At 51.6% G+C, this 21,633-nt stretch overlaps 2 protein-coding genes across 2 annotated transcripts; both read left to right on the top strand.

The window, feature by feature from the left end:
- The first annotated feature begins 1,708 nt into the window (after nt 1-1,708).
- On the top strand, nt 1,709-4,332 carry LOC113913183 (glutathione S-transferase theta-1-like). Its single transcript, XM_027577250.2, has 5 exons — nt 1,709-2,274; nt 2,364-2,451; nt 3,348-3,498; nt 3,806-3,982; nt 4,066-4,332. The coding sequence occupies exons 1-5, from the start codon at nt 2,163-2,165 to the stop codon at nt 4,264-4,266; spliced, it is 729 nt and encodes a 242-aa protein (XP_027433051.1). The 5' UTR covers nt 1,709-2,162; the 3' UTR covers nt 4,267-4,332.
- Nucleotides 4,333-5,006: 674 nt separating this feature from the next.
- On the top strand, nt 5,007-16,038 carry LOC113913184 (glutathione S-transferase theta-4). The gene is given in 8 exon segments (XM_035723991.1): nt 5,007-5,248; nt 7,343-7,430; nt 13,386-13,536; nt 14,014-14,095; nt 14,098-14,165; nt 14,167-14,217; nt 14,219-14,269; nt 15,478-16,038. Coding segments are annotated over 8 exon segments (801 nt in total). The 5' UTR covers nt 5,007-5,136; the 3' UTR covers nt 15,676-16,038.
- The last annotated feature ends 5,595 nt before the right edge of the window (nt 16,039-21,633 follow it).

Genomic DNA, 21,633 nt, shown 5'->3' with positions numbered 1-21,633 from the left:
ACGGCGTGGCCGGGCCTGCCTGGCTTCGCTCCCTTCTGCCTGGGCTCCAGGATGGCTGGCTCTGGACAGCCTGGCTCCTGGGGCCTGCCCGGCCCTGGCCCTCCCTCTCCACTGGGGAAGAGTCTCCAGCCAGCTGTGTTCCTTCTGCAGCCAGTGGCTTCCAGAGCCTCTCCCTGGGAAGGACCGTGGGCCTCAGCGGGGGTCAGCTTTGTGTCTGTTCCCAGCCCCTCTTTCCCAGAAAGTCCTGCCACAGCCCTCGGACCCTGGCTGATCCGATCAGAGTGGCCAAGGGGTACAGGGTCTTCACTGGCTGGTCTGAGCCATGAACTGTCCTTGAAACCAAGGGTGGGGACAGCCCTGCCCAAGTTACATGTCCTACAATTATGTGTGTTTGTGGAGGGTGGAATTTATGCCTAAAAATCCTGCCGGTTCCTGTGAAAACAGTGGGGAAGGCATTACAGTTGCCTTGCATGGGCCTAGAAAGTCAGAGAGTGGCTCCGACCTCCTCAGGTCCCAGAATGGGGAGGGGGCAGCTTCCTGGGAGGCCATCTCTCAGTTCCCAGGGGACTTGTGCGGCTGTTTCCTGTGCCATGCCCCACCCCACCGGCATGGGCCAGTGTGGAGGCTAAGGCCCCAGCTCCCAACCCACTCACGGCTGTTCTCTGGGTCCAGGGAGGCGCTGCCCACAGCCCAGCCCTCATCATCTCAAGACTTGGGTTCTGACAGAAAAGAAGTGCATGGGACAGTCCAGGAGGAAGACCAAGAGGCAAACGGACAAGGCTGCGGAGTGTGGCTACACTGGGTGAGGGGGCACCGCAGGGCTGAGGGCACTTGGGCTGTGGTAGGGTGCTGGGCAGGGGAGCATGGGATCGGATTTGGACTTGAGGAATCCCCCATGGTGCTGTGTGGACCAGGACAGAGGGCCTCTGGTGGAGGCAGAGGGGCTGGTCAGGAAGCTGGTGAGGTTGGAGGGATCAGGTCTGGGTAAGGAGGAGGGAAGACTCCAGGGGGCTGGCCTGAGCCCCAGGGGGTGGGGGTGCTGCACCTGAGGTGGGGGGCACCAGAGGAGGACAGTCAGGAGAGAGATGCCTTGAGGTGCCTGCGTGGGACAGTCGGTTAAACGCCCGACGCTTGGTTTTGGCTCAGGTCCTGATCTCATGGGGGGTGGGATAGAGCCCTGAGTTGGGCCTCCGCGCTCAGCGGGAGTCGGCTTGGATACTCTCTCCCTCTGCCCCTTCCCCTGCTTGTGTGCTCACATGCTCCCTTGCTCGCTCGCTCTCTCAAACAAACAAACAGAGAGAGAGATGTCTTTACCAAGTCAGGATGTCAGGACAGTTACTCAGACCAGAGAGAGGAGAGACCTGGGCTGGGAGGGTGGGGGTGGGGTCATATAATTGTGAGTGTGTGTGTGTGTGTGTGTGTGTGTGTGTGTGTGTGAGAGAGAGAGAGACTCTGTGTGTGACTGTGTGTGAGTCTGTGTGTTTGTGAGGGCGTGACTGTGCGAGTGTGTGACTCTGTGCGTGTGTGTGTTTGTGAGGGCGTGACTGTGCGAGTGTGTGACTCTGTGCGTGTGTGTGTTTGTAGGCGTGACTGTGTGCGAGTGTGTGACTCTATGCGTGTGTGTGTGAGGGCGTGACTGCGTGCGAGTGTGTGACTCTGTGCATGTGTGTGTTTGTAGGCGTGACTGCGTGCGAGTGTGTGACTCTGTGTGGGGGGGGCACAGGCATGGGCTGGGAGGAAAGACACAAAAATGTCTTCAAGACCAACAGTGCGTGTCTGCCAGGGAGCCTCCCCCTTCAGCTTGGATTGCGAAAGCCGCCCTGGCTGCCCGGAAGCAGAGATAAGGGGGTGGCCCAGCCAGAGGGAGACGCAGGCCGGGGGTGGAGGGCAGTGCTTTGTAACACCCCACGAAGGAGGAGAAGGGTCAGGCTGGGGGACTCTGCTCTGGAAAACCAGTGACAGATCTCCAACAACCCACCGTGCCTCGTCCCACAGAGGCCAGGAGGTGTGGGGGCTTGGCGGGGCGCCCAGCTCCTAGCTCAGAGGAGATAGGTTTCAGGGAAGGGGAACGAATTTCTTCGGGCCCCATTTTGGAGGGACCGAACCAGCCCCGGGAGGCAGACCTGAGAGGAGGGTAGGTGAGGGCAGTGGGAGGGGCAGCCATGCCGCTGGAGCTGTTTCTGGACCTGTACTCACCCCCGTGCCGTGCCATCTACATTTTTGCCCGGAAGAACGGCATTCCCTTCGAGCTGCGGCCTGTGGACCTAGGACGGGGTGAGCCCTGACTAGGCTGGGCTCCATGGAGGGGGGTGTCTGTCCAGGGGCCAGAACTTGTTGAGCCACTCATCCCCTCCATCCCTCAGGGGAGCACCTGAAGCCTGAATTCCTGAAGGTGAACCCCCTGAGGAAGCTACCTGCCCTCAAAGACGGGGACTTCCTGCTGGCGGAGAGGTAATGGGGTCCTGGGGTCTGCAGAGGCTTCTGGGTTGGGGGAGGTGGAGGGAGGAAGGCAGAAAGCTGATGACCCCTCACTGGGAGATTTTTCCAAACTGGTGTGAACCCCCCTCCCCCCTTGCAGCTCACCCAGCTTGGAGGTGGCGGGGGCTGGACTAGGGGGCGGCTTTGGGGCTAAAGCTGGTAGCGTCAGCCTGGAAAAGGGGCATAGGTCACTCAGGCAGTCCTGGACAACCTGGAGCCAGCTGGGGAAGATCCAAGCTTGAGGTCAGCTCTCCCCAGAGGTCCCAAACCCGGGCCTTTCAGGCACAGGAGCCGGGGGCGAGGCAGCCCCAGATCTGCACCGGAGATGCAGAGAGAATCCCGGCCTTCCTGGGCTCTGCATCCCAGTTCCCCCCAGCCTCGCTCTCTGCCATGGACAGGTCACAGAACTTCGTGCCCCATGTTTCTCCTCTGTCAAATGGGGGAGTAACGTAACCCCCTCCCAGGACTTGCCTGAGAATAGAAACTGGTCACCGAGTACCAGGAGCCCAGGGGGGATCGAAAAGGGTTCTGGGGAGCACTGGCCTGGGAGGGAACTGGGAGACGCCTCGCGCAGGTCCGCCTTCCTCCCGTTCAGTAGGACTCTGACGCCAGAGAGCGGGGCCTGGAGACAGAGGGCTGGCTGGGGTAGGAGAAGGGACGGGAGGTGGAAATATGGGCCCATGGGGGAGCACTTGAGGAATGGAGCAGTTTGGTGGGGAAAAGGTGACCATCGGTGGGGATGTGGGAATGGGGGTGTCCTCCCTTGGAGGTGCCGTTGGAACGAGATCCAGTCACATCACCCTGTTTGCGAGAGATGAGGCTGCCTAGCGCTGAGGGCTGGGGAAATCTCCGACGCCTCCTCTTTGCAGCGTGGCCATCCTTTTATACTTGAGTCACAAGTACCAGGCAGCGACCCACTGGTACCCAACCGAGCTGCAGGCCCGCGCGCGTGTGGATGAGTACCTGGCGTGGCAGCACACGGCCGTCCAGCTGCCTGCTAGCAATGTCTACCTGTGTAAGGTGAGACTCCCTGCCCTAGTGTGAAGGTTTGGGCAAGAGCCGGAGCCCCCTGTGCTGGAAAGAACCCACTGGCCTATATACAGCCTCCCATCCACTGTCCCTGGTAGACATCCGTAATCTATCACAGTACTCTTTCTGCACCCCCCCCCCCAACGAGTCTGAATGTCGGCTTCAGAAGCCTTCTGAATACAGTGCCCCAGGGGGTATCACTGACGGATGGTGGGGATGGTGGCCAGGAGGGGTGGCAAAGTGGTTGAGATTGTTTGGAGGAGCCTGGGATAAGCCGCCTCGATTCTCCCCCGCCCAGTCCCTCCTGCCCCATTTCTCGGGGCAGCCTGTGGACCCCGTGCAGCTAGACCGGCTGTTGGGGAAGCTGAAACCAGCTCTGCAGCATCTGGATGGGGAGGTCCTGGCCACCAAGCCTTTCCTGGCCACCGAGCAGCTCTCCCTGGCAGATCTGATGGCATTCACGGAGCTGATGCAGGTGAGCTTCTCTTGCCTGCTTGCCCCTGGGGGGACCCCGGGCCCAGGGCTGAGTCCCCTGCTCCAGCTGCCCTGTCTCCCCAGCCCACTGCTGTTGGCTGCGACATCTTTCAAGACTGGCCCCGGCTGGCAGCGTGGCGAGCCCGAGTAGAGGCTGCCCTGGGCCCTGAGCTCGTCCAGGATGCCCACAGGCTTGTGCTACAGCCTCGGGACCCCCGAGACGCCCAGCGGGACCCCAAGCTGGCCCAGGAGCTGGTGCAGAGACTGCTGGAGCGGCTCAGCTGAGAGGGGTATGGCCGGGCCCGCTCCCCTGCACTCTCCTGCCACAATAAACGTGCTGTGTGCCCTCCACTTGTCTCCAGCCTCACTCGGTCTTCGGAGGGGGGGTCTAGAGCAGAATCTAGAGGGACAGATGTCCTGCAATGATGCAGCCTAGAGTGAGCAGCACTCAGAATTCTCCACGTGCGTCCAGTTACCTTCCTGAGTTGCCAGGTGCTGAGTTCCCCCTGGCCACTGCCAGTCCCAAGCCAAGCCAGAAGTTTCTGGGCTTCTCTGCATGGCACAGCCTGGCTGGCCGACCCCTGGCACCCCTGTGACATTGTCCCCGGTGCCCTGACTGCTCCCCAGGCTCCTGTTTCTTTTTCTCCCAACACTTTTCTAGCTACGGTTCAGGCTAGACTGACCTATGCCTACCCCCAAGCCCTGCTTCTGAAACCCTCCGTGGTCAGTTCTCATTGCCCTGTCTCCATTCTGGACCCCGCAGAGCCCAGGGTCATGGGCTGCAATGAAGTTCCGGCCCTGAGAATTCCTGTGTGTAAGTCCTTTTTCAGAAATGGGCCGCAAGGACAGACAGGCACCAAGACGGAGGGGAGGGGCAGGGCTGCAGGTGGCCCCCACCTTCTGTCCCCAAGCCAGGGGCATCTCCCCAGTCTGCTCCTGAGTCTCCCCAGAATCTTTGCTGCTGTGAGAATTCCGGCCTTCCTGGCCTCATGACACCACCAAATGAAACAAGAAGTTCCAGAACTCGGGGTCCTGGGCCTGGGTTAGAGACGGCTGAAGGGCACAGGGCCAGGGCCAAGGGCTCAGGCTGCATATAGGTTCAGATTCAGAGCCTGGCGGCTGTGGCTGGTGGGGGTGCCCAACGTGTGTCTCAACATGGGCCTGGAGCTCTATCTGGACCTGCTGTCAGCATCCTGCCGTGCTGTCTATATCTTCGCCAGGAAGAATAGCATCCCCTTCGACTTCCAGTTTGTGGATCTGTTAAAGGGTAGGCACCCCCTGCTGCTGCGCATAGGTCTGGTCCAGAGGGGAGGCAGGGCACAAGGTCAGGGTGTCTCTAAACTGAGACACAGAGGAGACACCCCCCCCATCAAAGTCCACAGGGGAAGAAACATTTCCCAAGGGAACTATAGGCTGTCCATCCTTCCCACATATTCTACCCTGCTATCAGGTAAAGTGGAAGGCAGAGCTGCTGAGCGTCCCCCAGTCTCGCATCCAGTGCCCTTGGCTTTCCCTCGTGGGAGGGTAGCACTTGTTAGCTGCAGTACCTCTGATCAGTTGGCAAAGGCTGCAGACATGTGTGGTCATTTCACATCTGAGGGAAGACCCCCGCTTCAGTCCACACCCATTCCTCCCCACCGTGTTCACACCTGCCCAGGGTGACACAGACCCAACACTATCCCAAGCATGGAAGGGATTCTTAAAAGCTCAGGTCGCAGAGGCAGAAGTGTCTAGAACATAGAGGAGGAGACCTGATGCTCTGAAATGAAGTGTGAGTCCAGCCCCAGAAATGTTTCCAGCCAGAGGCAGCTGGCTGTGGAAGGGTTAAGACTCCCAATAGATTGGGACACCTGGTTGACTCAGTTGGTCGTGTGTGTGGACTTTTGATTTCCAGGTTGTGAGTTCAGGCTTATGTTGAGTGGAGAGCTTACTTTAAAAAAAAAGAAAAAAAAAAACTGAGTTCAAGTCCATGTCGAGCAGAGTTTACCTTTTTTTTTTTTTAAGATTTTATTTATTTGAGAGAGAGCAAGCAAGCGAAAGAGCAAGAGCAAGGGGGAAGGGCAGAGGGAGAGGGAGAAGCAGATTCCCTGCTGAGCGGGGAGCCTGGTGTGGAACTCGATCCCAGAACCCTGGGATCATGAGCCGAAAGCAGACGCTTAATTGACTGAGCCACCCAGGTGCCCCGAGCAGAGCTTACTTAAAAAAATAAAACAAAACAAAAAAAAAATAAGTTTCCTCAAACAGTTGAAAATAGAGCTACGTTACAACCCAGCAATTGCACTACTGGGTATTTACCCCAAAGATACAAATGTAGTGATTCAAAGGGGCACATGCACCCCAATGTTTATAGCAGCAACGTCCACAATAGCCAAACTATGGAAAGAACCCAGATGTCCATCAAGAGATGAATGGATCAAGAAGATGGGGCATATGTGTGTGTGTGTGTGTGTGTGTGCGCACACGCACAACGGAATACTACTCAGCCATCACAAAAATGACATCTTGCCATTTACAACGACGTGGCTGGAACTAGAGGGTATTATGCTAAACAAAATAAGTCAATCAGAGAAAGGCACTTATATGATCTCACTCATGTGTGGAATTTAAGAAACAAAATGGAGGATCATAGTGGAAGAGAGGGAAAAATAAAACCAGACGAAATCAGAGAGGCAGACAAACCATAAGAGATTCTTAATGATAGGAAACAAACTGAGGGTTGCTGGAGGGGAGGGGTAACTGGGTGATGGACACTGGGGAGGGCACGTGATGTAATGAGCACTGAGTGTTATATAAGACTGATGAACCACTGATCTCTACCTCTGAAACTAATAATGCATCATATATTAATTAATTGAATTTAAATTAAAAACAATATTAAAAAAATAAAGTAATGACCTTGGAAAAAAACACCAAAACACCACCACAAAACAAAATTCCCCATAGATTGATTGCATATGAGAGGTTCCCTTTGAATTCCGGCGGTGTGCTGGGGCTCTTGGCTGCCCTGCCCCTTTTCGAGGGGGACTATAAGGGGGCGAGATCCAGGCTTCTAGGGCTTCTGCTGATTCATAGGCTGTGGCTTCAGGCCAGGAGTTGGGAGTGGGGGCTGGAGGCCTCCAACTTCTGTGAGCCAACAGGTTGTCCTGGTCACCAAGCCTGGGTTGGGGGCAGGAGTCTTGATCCTAATCCCTGTTCTGCCGCTGACTTGCCCTTTGACCTGAAGTGAGCCGTGGTATTCCTCTGGGCTTGTTTCCTCTTCTAGTGAAAACGGGGAGGAAGGCATTCTGCCCCTGGGAGACCTGGTTTGCTCTTCTCTGCAGTCCCAGCACCCTCAGACCTTTACCTTTCCTGCCCCTCTCAGGTCACCACCACAGCAAGGAATACAGAGAGATCAACCCCCTGAAGAAGCTACCCAGCCTCAAAGATGGAAAATTTATCTTATCTGAAAGGTGAGTCTTCCTTGGGGCCCCCCACCCCGCCATCTGTCTCTGTTCCTCCCGGGAGATCCACGTGGAGCCGACTGCTAGTGCTTATTTTTTATTTACTGTGATCAGTTGTATATGTACACCAAGGTAGAATGAATACTAACTAATGAGGAGTATAGCGACCTTCACATGGTACCCCTCACTCCATTCCAACAGTGATCCGCTTGGGGAGCCCATGTTCTCATCACCTGTAACCCACTTCTATTCCCCTGCTTGCCAGCCACCCTATCATTTCACCCATAAATGTTTAGGAATATACTTTTAAGAGATAAGGGCTCTCTAAAAAAAAAAAAAAAAAAGCCTCAGGGGCGTCTGGGTGGCTCAGTTAAGCGTCTGCCTCTTGATTTCGACTCAGGTCACGACCTCAAGTTTGTGAGATCGAGCCCAGTGGGCTCTGCGCCGGGGGATGAGCCTGCTTGGGATTTTCTCTCCCTCTCCCTCTGCCCACCCCCTCAACTCACATGCGCTCTCTCTCTCTCAAATAAATCTTTTTTTTTTAAGATTTTATTTATTTATTTGACAGAGACAGACACGGTGAGATAGGGAACAGAAGCAGGGGGAGTGGGAGGGGGAGAAGCAGACTTCCCGCGGAGCAGGGAGCCCGACGTGGGGCTCGATCCCAGGACCCTGGGATCATGACCTGAGCCGAAGGCAGACGCTTAACAACTGAGCCATCCAGGCGCCCCTCAAATAAATCTTAAAAAAAAAAAAAAAAGCATCAATACCATGATGACACCTTGTAAAATTAACAATAATCCCTGGATTTCAACTAATATCCTATTTGTATTCAAAACTGTTTATGTCACAAATAGTTTCTTTGTAGCTTGTGCATTTGAATCCGGTTCCAAATAAACTTCCAAGTATTGCAGCGGGTGATCTGCCTCCTGAGTCCCTTTTCATCTACAGCCCCCTCCATGACCCACTTTTTTTGCCTTTGCATTTTTTTTTTTAAGGTTTATTTATTTGAGAGAGAGAGAGAGAGCGCGCAAGCAGGAGGGAGGCAGAGGGAGAAGCGGACTCCCCGCTGAGCATGGAGCCTGACTCGGGTTTCAATCCCAGGACCCCGGGATCACGACCTGAGCCAAAGGCAGACACTTAACCTACTGAGCCACCCAGGCACCCCTGCCTTTGCATTTTTTAAAAGTAGTCTCCACACCCAGTTTGGGGTCCTGTGTAGGACCCTGAGATCCAGAGGTCTGAGCTCCGCCCACTGAGCCCGCCAGGCGCCCCCTGCCTTTGAGTGTTTGTTGTGGTTGAAGAAACCGAGTCCTTTGTCCTGCGGAGTTTCCCACAGTCTGAGTTTTGCTGATCACATTCTCAGGGTGTCATGTTTACACAGTCTTTCTGTCCTTTCATTTCCTGTGAACTGGTCACTGGAAGTAGAAGTTTGGTAAGATTTGGGGTAGACTGTTTTTCAGGCTGCCTCCCAGGCGGTGCCTTAAAGTACATCTTCCAAGTGGCCCACAGGACTTCAGGGGGCCCAGGGCCTGGATTATTTTCCTAGGGTTGCTGTCGCAAATTACTGCTGACTGAATGACTTGGAACAATAGAAATGGACTGTCTTACAGTTCTGGAGGTTAGAAGTGAAAATCGAGGCGTCGGTAGGGCCCTGCTCCCTCTGAAGCGGGGGAAGCTTTGTTGCAGGCCTCTGTCTTAGGTTCTGGCAGCCTCAGGCATTCCTTGGCCGGGAGATGGCCATCTTGCCTTCCGTCTGTGCATGTCTCTGTGTCCAAATGTCCCCATTTCATAAGAACACGAGTCATAATGGATTAGAGTCTACTCTAAGACCCCACTTTATTTTTACTTTTATATTTTTAAGTAATCTCTACACCCAGTGTGGGGCCTGAACTCACAATCCTGAGGTCAAGAGTCGCATGCTCTTCCGACTGAGCTAGCCAGGCCCCCCTCTAAGACCTCCTTTTAACTTGATTACCCCTGTAAAGACCCAGTTTCCAAATCAGGCTACATTCGGAGGTACTGGGCGTTAGGATTTCAACACATCTTTGGGGGACACAATGCAACCCATAAGAGTCTGTCCCCTGGGCCCCCCAAATTCATATCCTTCCCGCGTGCAAAATATATTCACCTCATCCCAACATCTCCAAAAGTCTTAATCACTCTGGCATCAACTCTTAGCCCCAAATGCCAGTGTCTACATTATCCAAATCAGGTATGGGTGAGAGTCATGGTATGATTCGTCCTGGGGCAAAGTTCCGCTCTCTCTGTGAACCTGGGAAACCAGATGACAAGTTGTCCTGCTTCTAAACACAATGGGGAGGGGCGCCTGGCTGCCTCAGTTGTTGGAGCATGTGACTCTTGATCTCAGGGTCTGAGTTTCAAGCCCCACATTGGGTGTCGTAAACATTACTTAAAGATGATAATAAAAAAATACAATGGGGGGACATGCACAGGTTGGATAGTCCCATTCCCAAACAGAGAAATAGGAAGGGAAAAAAAAAAAAATCTCATGCATCCCAACCAAGTCTGAAACCTAGCTGGGTAAATCGCTTACATTTTAAGGCTTGAGAATCATCCTTGTTGGCTCCATGCTGTGTCCCTTGGGCCTGTTAGGGTGGTGGCCCCACCCTCTGGAACCAGGGAGACCGAGGCTCGGCCCCCACCTGCGCCGCCCGCTCCGGGCCTGCTGGTGGCAGGACGGCCCTACTGGCTCTAGTGAGACCCTCATCTCCCCACCCCCCTCCAGCTGGGGGAATCTGGGCCGAGCTCCGATGGGCAGAGTCTCCCCTGCCCATCTCTGTGTCCATCTGTCTGGAGAAGGATCAGCCCCTCCTTCTCAGGGTATCTGATGTTCCAAGGGAGGACACGCATGGGCATAGTCTGAGCCGCCCTCTTGCCTGTGGAGCACTCACTGGCCGTGGCACTGGGACCCCTGACTACCAGCAACCGTCCCCCCACTCCAAATCACTGGATTAAAGATGAAAGAGCAGGTCCCTGCGAGAAGAGTCAGTGAGAGGGTGCTAGGCAGACAAAAGGCCAGGCGCCCACTCCAGGGTCAGACCAGGAACTGTGGATGCCAGCCGGGTGTCTGCCCCCCAAGAAATGGGGCACCTCCAGGCACAGTGAGCTCTGGCCTGCTACGGTGGCAAGAAGAGTTCAAGAATAGGCTGGTGGGCCCCACTCGGCCCTGGCGCTCCCGGTGCGGGAGCCAGGAGGGGCTGATGCCGGGAACGAGCCCTGGGGGCCCCAGCCTCAAGGTGCAGGACAGAGACACAGAGTGTGGCCGTGGGGGCTGGGGGTTGGTTAGAGCGGCACAGGCTACAGACAGCCTGGGAGGAGCCAGTCGGGACCGGGGGCCACCGACAGGTCTGCCCAGAACAGTCATGATCCAGGATTGGCCACCAAGGGTGTGTTCCCAGAGGTCACAAAATGGGGAGGGGCATTGGGCCAGTGAGGCAAACCTCTGCCTGCCCCTCAGGTGTTTCGTGGAGGCTAGGGACCACCCTCTCGTCTCTGCTGCCCATTCACTGTCCTCCCCACCTGACTCTATCCATTCCCTTCCCCCCACCCGGTCGGCCGGGCCAAGGTCACATACTATGCCAGGTGGTCAAGAACAGCGGCAGGGCTTGGGCTTAGGCTCAGGCTCAGGCTCAGGCATGGGGCCTGGCTGCTGGGGTCAAACCCCGATCCTGTCACTCATGGGCTGTGTGTCTTTGGCAAGTTAGTTGTATCTCCGAGCCTCAGTTTCCTCAAATGGAAGCATACTGGTACACACCTTACAGGGTTATTGTGAGATCAGCTGAGATGATTTAGGGTTTAGGATTTCCATCCTTGAGGTTTTCCCCCTTCTTATATAGAGTTGGGCCTCTGGGGGGCTCCCCCTCCCTCCTCCCTCCCAGGCTGCTCCTTCCTGTCCTCTCCCCCCACCCATCTCTGCTCCCTCCTCATCTGCTGACTCTGCACAGACAGTGTTGGTTGGGGAGGGGGCGCAGGGTGGGGCGGGCAGGCACCTGCTCCTTGGACTTTGATGTCATATCAGACTCCAGCTCAGGACTCTCCAGGGCCCCAGATGACCTAGACACCTCAAACGCCTGTGTCCACCCTGCAGTCCTCCCTTCCTGCCCCCCGCCACCCAAGAGCAAGAACTTCCCCTCCAAATGGTGCCTCCAGTCTGTACCCTCCCCATACCTCCTTGGCCTCTGCCCTCCTCAGAACCCCTCCACCCAGTACCGGAGGGATCTTTCTTTCTTTCTTTAGAGATGTAATTGCCGTACAGCATTATATTAGTTTCAGGTGTACAACATCATGACTCAATTTATGTATATATTGTGAAATGATCACCACAGTAAGTTGTAGTTGATGTCCATCACCACATAGAGTTGTCGATTTTTTTCCGTTATGGTAAGAACTTTTAAGATCTACTCTCTTCGCAACTTTCAAGTGTACAATACAGTCTTATTAACTTTGGTCACAATTATATCCCCGTGACTTTTTTTATAGCTGTAAGTCTGAACCTTTTGGCTCCCTTCATCCATTTCACCCCCTCCCCCCGCCTCCTGCAACCACCAATGTATTCTCTGTACTTATGGTTTTGTTTTTGTTTGTTTGTTTGTATTTAGATTCCACATATAAATGAGATCACACTGTATTTTTTTCTGTGTGATCTCACTTAGCATAACCCCTCACGGTCCATCCATGGTGTCACGAATGGCAGGATTTCCTTCTTTTCTATGGGTGAATAAATCCCATTGTATATTTACACCACATGTTCTGTATGCATTCATTCATCGATGGACACGTAAGCCGTTTCCATGCATTGGCTCTTCTAAATAATGCTGCAGTGAACATGGGGGTGCAGATATCTTTTTGTTACAGTGTTTCTGTTTCCTTCAAATAAATATCCAGAAACGGAAGTGCTGGGTACTGTAGTAATTCTTTTTTTTTTTCAAAGATTTTATTTATTTATTTGAGAGAGAGAATGAGATAGAGAGAGGGAGAGCATGAGGGGGGCAGGTTCAGGGGAGAAGCAGACTCCCCGCTGAGCGGGGAGCCTGATGCGGGACTCGATCCCGGGACTCCAGGATCATGACCTGAACCGAAGGCAGTCACTCAACCAACTGAGCCACCCAGGCGCCCGGTACTGTAGTAATTCTATTAGGAACCTCCATATTGTTTTCCACAGTGGCCGCGCCAGTTTGCATTCCCACCAACAGTGCAGAAGGGTTCCCTTCTCTACACATCCTTGCCAACATTTGTTATTTCTTGTCCTTTTGATGACAGCCATATCATGGGCATGAGGGTGATAGCTCATTGTGGTTTTTGTCTCGCATTTCCCGGCTGATGAGTGATGTTGAGCATCTTTTCATGCGTCCATTGGCCATGTGGAGGTCTTCTCTGGAAAAAATGTCTCCTCAGGTTCTTTGCCCATTTCTGGTTGGATTATTTGTTTTCTTGCTATTGAGTTGTAGGACAGAGGCATCTTTCTAAAATCAAGGTGTGATTTTCTCATCCTCCTGCTTATGTAACCATAACCTTGAGGATTAAGTCCATATCCTCCTGCATCTCCGGGGCGTCCCTGGGTGCCTCCACAGTATCTCTGGCTGTCTCTGACCATTCTCCCCACCCTTCTTCTGGTCACACTTTTTCCTTTTCTCCAAATTGCTACCTCTTACTACCCCGGAATTCCCGTACGTGCTGTTCCGCACCGAGACTGCCTTCCTGATGCCATCCACCAACTCCCATCTTGCACTCCCATGCTGGCCTCCCTCTTGCACTCACTGACTAGCGGACTGACTGCCTTGCTTGGCACCCTTTGGGCTCGTCTTTCCCCTAGAAGAATGTCAGTGCCTAGAGCCCACCTCCGGCTGGAGGTCCTGCATTGGACCCAGGCCATGCTGGGGTGGTGGGTGTAACAGGCTCGGGGAGGGAGAGGGCAGCGTCCCTGGCTTTCCCTTTCTACAGTGTGGCCATCCTTTTCTACCTGTGCCGCAAGTACAGCACACCTTCGCACTGGTACCCACCAGACCTGCACACACGCGCCCGCGTGGATGAGTTCATGGCCTGGCAGCACACTGCCATTCAGCTGCCCATGAGCAAGATCCTCTGGATCAAGGTGAGTGGGACCAAAGCTATGGCTGACCACCGGTGAGTTCAAGCAAGTCTCCCTCCCTTCCTGAGCCTCATTTCCTTGGCTCCCTCCCCTGCCTGCCTTACAGAGCTGATGCGAGTGTGGAATGAACCACTGGGTATGAAAAAGCCTTGTAAAAACAAGGGCAAGGGCACCCAGAAGGAGTTGATAGTACTCAAGCTGGGAGAGGAGCCAAGAAATTTCATTCTGAATTAGAAAACATCAGAGTCAAAGGGCCCATAGAGACCACCAATTTTGAAGATGACCAGTAGCCCGTATATGTACCCTGACTTCTCATCTCATGCCTGTGACAGGACATCACTAACCAATCACAGGATTACTTCCTGCTGGGATCTCAAACTCCCCCTGAACAATGGCCCTAGGCGATCTCTACCAAGCAGAACCGCTAAAAGAGTTGAACTTACTTTATTTCCTTGGTTCTGTCCAACACCTCTCCAACAGACAAGGAGGCTGAAGACGGGAGGGTCAGATGGGACTAGAGTGCAGCCTTCTCTTCCTCCCCTTCCCCACCCTGGCCAGTTGCTGATCCAATGATCACAGGTGAGGAGGTTCCAGCTGAGAAGACAGAGCAGATGCTGGTAGAGGCGAAGAACCAACATGCAGCTCTTTGAGGACAAGTTTCTGCAGGACAAGATGTTCATCACTGGGGGACCACATCTCACTGGCCGACCTGGTGGCCCTGGTGGAGATGATGCAGGTGTGGAGTGGGTGGGGGGCGGGCACAGAACCTGGGCACAGGTGAGACTGCTCTGTGACCACTGGGGCCATAGCTCGAGGATAGGCTGGTAAAGGAGGAGACATGGAGGACTGTGGGAGCCGGGGATGGGGTGCCTGGACCCCATCCAGGGGTCAAGAAGCACAGATTTTGAACCAAGGAGGATCACGATTATCCATGCTTCACAATGATTTTTCAGCACGGGGAGGGGCTGGAGGGCAGGCCTGGGACAGGGAGAAGAACATAACATTTCTCAGGGAGTCCACCAGGTTCCTGGATGCCTCCTCTTCCCGTTGGACTCTCCAGGAATTATACAGAGCCCTCCAAAGTGTCCTTCGGCTGAGTGCTTCTTTTCTAGAGCTCCAGACTTATAGCTATACCAAGCAGCTCCCATGGCTCCAGATCTGAGGGGCATCCACTGTGCGTTTGGGAGGCATACCTGGGTGTGGGGCATTTATGTGGTTTCTACATGAGGGGAGGGTGGCTACTTCTGACCTAGCTGGTGTGCAGGATGGCCAGTTTAGACCTGGCCAATGTCTTGAAAGACCAACATGATTTCTGGCCAGTATGCAAAGTGTCCACTTTAGTCCCTGGTCAGGGTGAAGGGCAGACCATCAGCAGGAAAAACCACTTCAGTTCTTCTGCCCCAGGTGGTGTAGTCCCCTACATTTCACACCCTACCCCTTACATTTCACCCACACCCACCCCCTTGTGGGGCCCCCGAGCTTCTTGGGTGCATGTTTCTTAGACTACTTGTGGGGTCTCCCATTCCAGGCGCTGTGCCTGATCACAGAGGAAGGCTCAATGTAGAGAAAAAAGAACTGAATTCTTCCCCACCCTCATCGGAGGACAAGGGATTTCCTGGTGGAAGGCAGGACTCATGGAAAGTGTCATGCTGGAGAAGTGGGAGCCATCTGGGTCAGGTCTTACCTCAGAGAGGGATTCAGGAGCCTTGCAGCAAGACCAGTGGCCAAGAACCCTGGCGATTCTGATCGATCTTCCATTGCTCCCCCCACGTCTATCACATAGCCTCTGACCTCTCGCCCGGGCCTGGGGGTGGGGTGGGTCACAGACTCACTCTTTGTGGGAGGCAGATGGGGAGAGCCCCTGAGGCTGTAGGAGGGGACTCAGGTGAGGCTGGTCCCCGCCCCCTCCTGGCTGACCCCTCCTTCCTCTTTGTCTATCTACAGCCCATGGGAAGCAAGTATAACGTCTTCGTCAATAACTCCAAGGTAGCTGAATGGCGCATGAGGGTGGAGCTGGCTATTGGCTCTGGCCTCTTCTGGGAGGCCCATGACCGGCTGATGAAATTGGCAGAGTGGGACTGTTCAACGTTGGATCCAATGGTCAAGGAGAAGATCTGCGAGTTGCTGCAGAAGTTCAAGTAGAAGCCGCCCATCCTGCAGGGCCTGGCTGGCTCAACCTTTTTGAGGTTCCTTCCTTAGAGGCGATGTTGCAAACAACTCCAGTTCTCTGCTTAATAAAGTACTATAACAACCACCAAGGCTGCTGAGCCCGGGACAGGGGCTGTGAGCACAGGGTATGCATGGTGTGGGAGAGGGTAGTGGTCATGGGTCTTCCCAGGTTCCAAAAAGAGTTTAAAAACTAAAAGTTAAATATGATTAAGGGTGCCCTGCTGGCTCAGTTGGTAGAGCATGCAACTCTTGATCTCAGGGTCGTGAGTTTGAGCCCCAATTGGGCATAAAGCTTCCTTAAAAAAAATCAGCTGGGGGTGCTTTGGTGGCTCAGTCAGTTAAGCATCTCACTTTTGATTTTGGCTCAGGTCATGATCTCAGGGTTGCCAAGACTGAGCCCTGCGTCAGGCTCCATGCTCAGTGCAGAGTCTGCTTGACATTCTCTCCCTCCCCCTCTGCCTCTCCTTCCACTCATGTGCGTTTGCATTCGCACACTTTCTCTCTCAAATAAATAAATATATAAAAGTAAAAAAAAAGTCAACTGGATTTAATACAACTTAAAAAATAAATATGATTAAATTATCAACAATAATAGTTGATGAATTCAATACTCCATTCTCAATAATGGATGAAACAAGACAGAAGACCATCAAGGAAATAGAAGACTTGAACTATGCTGTAAACCAATGGACCTCCTGGATATATACACAGAACACTCGACCCAATGACCACAGAATACACATTCTTTTGTTTTCTTTTAAAGTTTATTTTTTTAGTAATCTCTACACCCAACGTGGAGGTCAAACTCACAACCCTAAGATTAAGAGTTGCATGCTCTTCCGACTGAACCAGCCAGGCGCCCCGGAATACACATTCTTCTCAAGTGCACATGGAATATTCTCCAGGATAGATCTTATGTCAGGTCACAAAATCAATCTCAATGAATTTAAACAGATGGAAGTCATATCATGTATGTTCTTGGAACATAATGGAGTGAAACTAGAAAATAACAGAAGGAAAACTAGAAAGTTCACAAATATCTGGAAATTAAACAGTATGTTCTTAAACAACTACAGGGAAGTTAGAAAATACCTCTAACACATGAAAACAAAAACACAGGGGTGCTTGGGTGGCTCAGTCAGTTAAGCGTCTGCCTTCAGCTCAGGTCATGATCCCAGGGTCCTGGGATCGAGTCCCACATCGGGCTCCCTGCTCAGCAGGAGCCTGCTTCTTCTTCTCCCTCTGCCCCCCCTTACCCTTTCATGCTCCCTCTCTCTGCCCCTCCCCCCTCTCGTGCCCTCTTGGTCCGTCATGCTCTCAAATAAATAAAATCTTAAAAAAAAATCTTAAAAAAAAAGAAAGAAAAGAACTAACACTAAGCCTTCACAAACTCTTCCAAAAAAAAAAAAAAAATGAAGAGGGAACATTTCCCATCTGATTCTATTGTTACTGGGCAGAGAACCGGTTCCAAACTCAGGTTTTGCTTCTGGCAGCTTGAAAATCAATACCTGAGAGACAAGTGATGGTGGGAAAGGAGAGGTAGCTTTATTCAGGAAGCCGGAAACCTGAGAAGATGGTGGACAAACATCTCAAAGATCATCTTTCCCGTCCAGATGAAGGCAGAGGGTTTTCTTTTTTCTTTTTTCTTTTTTTTAGAGGGTTTTAAATGGGAAGGTAAGGGAAGAGGGAGGGGGGTTATATGGAGGAGACTCAGGTGCCCAGGTGGCTGGTCCTATGTGGACATGACCCTGAACAGACTTGCTGGCCTCACTGGCAGCTGTTTTTGACTATAGTCAGGCCTTGTCTTTGGGAACGTTTTGGTCCTTCACTCCTCATGGCCAGTGGTCTGCAAATCTCAAGGAAAGTTCCGCTCCAGATCAAAGGACTTAGGTCAGCAAGCAAGGAGCACAGAAGCTTGAAGACTGGTTGGAGTGTTATTACACTAGGAACCCAGTATGACCCTGAGACCAAAGCCAAGAAAAAGAGCACAAGAAAATAAAATTACATGGCGACACCACTTATAAATACAGGTGCAAACCTTCTCAACAAAATACCAGCAAATCATATCCACCGCATACTAAAAGGATTACATATCGTGACCAGGAATACAAGGGTGGTTCAACATAGGAAAATCAGTCAATATAACACACAATACTAATAGAATAAAGAACAAAAATCCCATAATTTTCTTACAGATGCAGAAAAAGCATCTGACAAATCCAACACCCTTTCAGGATAGAATTTCTCCACGAACAAAGAATAGAAGGGGAACTTCCTCAATCTGATAAAGGGCATCTGTGAAAAAACTCACGGGTAAACATCATCCTTAGTGGTGAAAGACTGAAAGTTGCCCCCACCCCCAACAGGAACATTAAAGGATGTTCATGGTCACAGGAGGGACAGACCAGACGCGAGTACCCTCCCTCGCAGAGCTACGTGGAATTTAAAACTATCTGATAGCATGGTGACAGTGCAATTCTGGCCCCACTCCCTGGTTTCTTTATTTATTTTCCCAGCTTTATTGAGGATAATTGACAAATAAAAATTGTATGTATTTTAGTGTACAGCGTGATGTTTTGATATACACATAACGTTGCAAATGATTACCATAATCAAACTAAGTAACATATCCACCATCTCACGTAGTAGCCATTTGGTTCTCGTTGAGAACCAAGAGGATGTACTCTGCTGGCAAATGTGAGGTGTACCATATGGTACTGTTAACTATAGTCACCATGTTGTACCATGTTAGATCTCTGTGATTTATTCGTCCTGCATATCTAAAACTTTGTACCCTTTGATCAACAGCTCCCCATTCCCCCATCTCCTGGTAACCATCTAGTCTCTGCTTCTAAGAGTTTCATTTTTTTTTTTTTGGATTCCACATACAAGTGAGATTATGCAGTATTGGTCTATCTGTGTCTGGTTTATTTTACTTAGCATAATGACCTCCAGGTTCATCCCCGTTGTTTCAAATGACAAGATTACCTTTTTTTTTTAAAGATTTTCTTTTAAGTAATCTCTACACCAACGTGGGACATGAATCCCAAGATCAAGAGTTGCATGCTCTACCGACTGAGCCAGCCAGGCGCCCCAAGATTACTTTCTTTTTAAGGCTGAATAATAACCTGTGTGTGTGTGTGTGTGTGTGTTCCAATAATACTATACATTTATCTATAATGGAATATCTATATAATCTGTAATGGAATATCCATCCATATCTATGTCTCCTAACCTCACTAAAATGGAATCTGGAGGCTAGAAGGGGGACCTCTCATGCCATAGCACTTGATGTCATTTACAGGAAGACTTGTCGATTACAGACCCCAACAGAAAGAGATGTCTAGTGCTTCTCCTATGAGACAGCCATTACTCCAGGGGCGTGTGGGTGGCTCAGTTGTTGGGCGTCTGCCTTCGGCTCAGGTCATGATCCCAGGGTCCTGGGATCAAGCCCCGCATCAGGCTCCCTGCTCAGCAGGGAACCTACTTCCCCCTCTCTTCCCTGCTCGGGTTCTCGCTATCTCTGACTCTCTCTCTCAAATAAAAGAAAAAAAGAAATAAGAAAAACCCAAATCCGTTACTCCAGTAACACAGCCAATGAGAAACCCTCACCACCCTGAACTCTTGTTTTTCTCCAATGGACTTCCGTTCAAAACAACCCCTCCCAACTTCTGCCTTCTTAATAAAATACCATTCCTCCCTATCATTTGTGGGATTTGACTGTAGTTTTTGCCCTAGCTTGCATGTCCTGAGTTGCAATTCTCTGCTATTCCTGAATAAACTCATTTTTGCTAGTAAAATAACTTCTATTTTGAAGCTCAACAATTTGCAACAAGCTCACGGTCAAGGCTGCTGCTTCTGCTCTGAGGACCACCATGTGAGTAGCAAGTACCTAGGTCATGTAAACTCTTCAATGGGAAAACATGTTTTTCTTCCTGAAGATGTTTATTTTTTTAAAGATTTTATTTATTTATTTGAGAGAGAGAGAGAGAGAGCACACGAGAAGAGGGAGGGTTAGAGGGAGAAGCAGACTCCCTGCCGAGCAGAGAGCCCGATGCGGGACTCGATCCCGGGACTCCAGGATCATGACCTGAGCCGAAGGCAGTCGCTTAACCAACTGAGCCACCCAGGCGCTCACCTGAAGATGTTTAAATGCACCTATGTTCCTTGTCAAAGATGGAAGCAGTTTAAGTGTCAAGAGGGTGAGATGCCACAGGGAAAGAGCTGGCCCTAGGAGAGGGACCGCAGAGTAGCTCCTAGTCAGGTGCTCCTGTCACTGCCCGGAGCAACGCCCTGTCTGGCTTTCTGAGCTCTTTGAACCCCTTGGACAGGACTGGCTACAAATGAAAGTGAGGGGCCCCTCGATCAAAGATTATTAAGAACTTGACGATGGCAATAGCAACGCGTTAAAACAACTGTGGGGCTAGATGCAGAGGGCTGGGCAGTTGCACAGGTTGCACACCTGTGAAGCCTTGCAAGGTGTGGTGGACAGACTCCAAACTAACCCCCCGTGGCGCCTGGGGGGCTCCGTCGGTTAAGCACTTGCCTTCGGCTCAGGTCATGATCCCAGGGTCCTTGGGATCGAGTCCCGCATCGGGCTCCCTGCTCAGCGGGAAGCCTGCTTCTCCCTCTCCTTCTACTGCTCCCCCTGCTTGGGCTCTCTCACTCTCTCTGTCAAATAAATAAATAAAATCTTAAGAAAAAATAAACTGACCCCCCAATGACCTTACCCGATGTCACATCTTTATATAATCCCTTCCCCTCAAGTGTGTCCAGGGCCCGTGACTTGCTTCTAAGCTACCAAATGTGACAAAGATGATGCAATGTCACTTCTGAGATTATGTTTTGTTATACAAGACTCCATCTTGCTAGCAGACTGGTTCTAGAGACTCTCTCCCTTGCTGGCTTTGAAGAAGTAAGCGACCATGTTAGAAGGTCCCTGTGGCAAGGAGCTGAGAGTGGTCAGCAAGAAGCCTGGGCCCTCAGTCCTACCCAGGAAAGGAAATGAATTCAGCCAAAAATCTGAGTGAACTCGGAAGTGGATCCTTCCCCATTTGAGCCTCTCAGATGAGAAACCTGGCCGACACTTGGATTGCAGCCTTCCTGAGGACCCAGTGAGCCCATGCCCATACCCCTGATGCACAGAAAATATAAGATAATAAATATGTGTTGTTTTAAGCCATTAAGTTTGTGGTAATTTGTTATGTAGCAATAATTAATGAATAAGATGGTTTTCCTGACTCTCTAAAGCTTTCAGTTGGAAAGTGCCTTGCAGGTGGTCTGGCTTGCTTTGTTCTCACTCTGTTTGCCCAGGTTTGCTGGGAGACTACACTTCTAGAGTGCTCTGAGCATTGGTTGGGAGCATTCTGTCTAAATGGCCTCTATCTCTTTTTCTATAAAATAAGAAATCCATCAGTCTCTTGTGAGTTCAGATCCTAAGGAAAAGATTAATTCTGGAGCATGGGCCACATTAGGTTTTGAGCCTTCAAGACTGAGGCTGAGCCCTAGACAGGATCCTGCCCAGCTCCTCCTGGGGTGCTGACTAGGGTCAGCGGGAAGTGGGGACCGAGTAACTTGCCACCTCTGAGTGTCTAGCTCCTCTTTCAAACTTCAACATCTGAAATCTGAAGTTCTCATCCTTCCTTAATTTTTTTTTTCATTTGGAAATCATTATTACCAACATTTGCTTTCTTTGGAAAGACCTTTCTTACTGTGTAGAAAATGTTATGTTCTTGCGGATGCATTTTCAGTTGGACTTATGTTAGGAAATGACACTGACACCATATGACCAGCCAGGTGGCATGCTCTGGGGGATCCCGGGGTAGTAAGGAACAGGCCTGAGACTGAGGCTCAGCAGGTGAGTCCAGGGGTGATGAGTTGTAAGGGCCCTGTAGGGCTCTAGCCTCCTCATTATTTTATCTACCTATCTAT

This window comes from Zalophus californianus, chromosome 14, assembly GCF_009762305.2.
Source record: "Zalophus californianus isolate mZalCal1 chromosome 14, mZalCal1.pri.v2, whole genome shotgun sequence".
Lineage (NCBI taxonomy): Eukaryota > Metazoa > Chordata > Mammalia > Carnivora > Otariidae > Zalophus > Zalophus californianus.
This window is presented reverse-complemented; position numbering and strand designations above follow the sequence as displayed.

Bases quoted from the DNA above. Each gene is read 5' to 3' on its own strand.
- LOC113913183 (XM_027577250.2), top strand. From the start codon at position 2,163: ATGCCGCTGGAGCTGTTTCTGGACCTGTACTCACCCCCGTGCCGTGCC. The intron at 2,275-2,363 runs GTGAGCCCTGAC...TCCATCCCTCAG, and splicing joins GCCTGTGGACCTAGGACGGG to GGGAGCACCTGAAGCCTGAA. The intron at 3,983-4,065 runs GTGAGCTTCTCT...CTGTCTCCCCAG, and splicing joins CATTCACGGAGCTGATGCAG to CCCACTGCTGTTGGCTGCGA.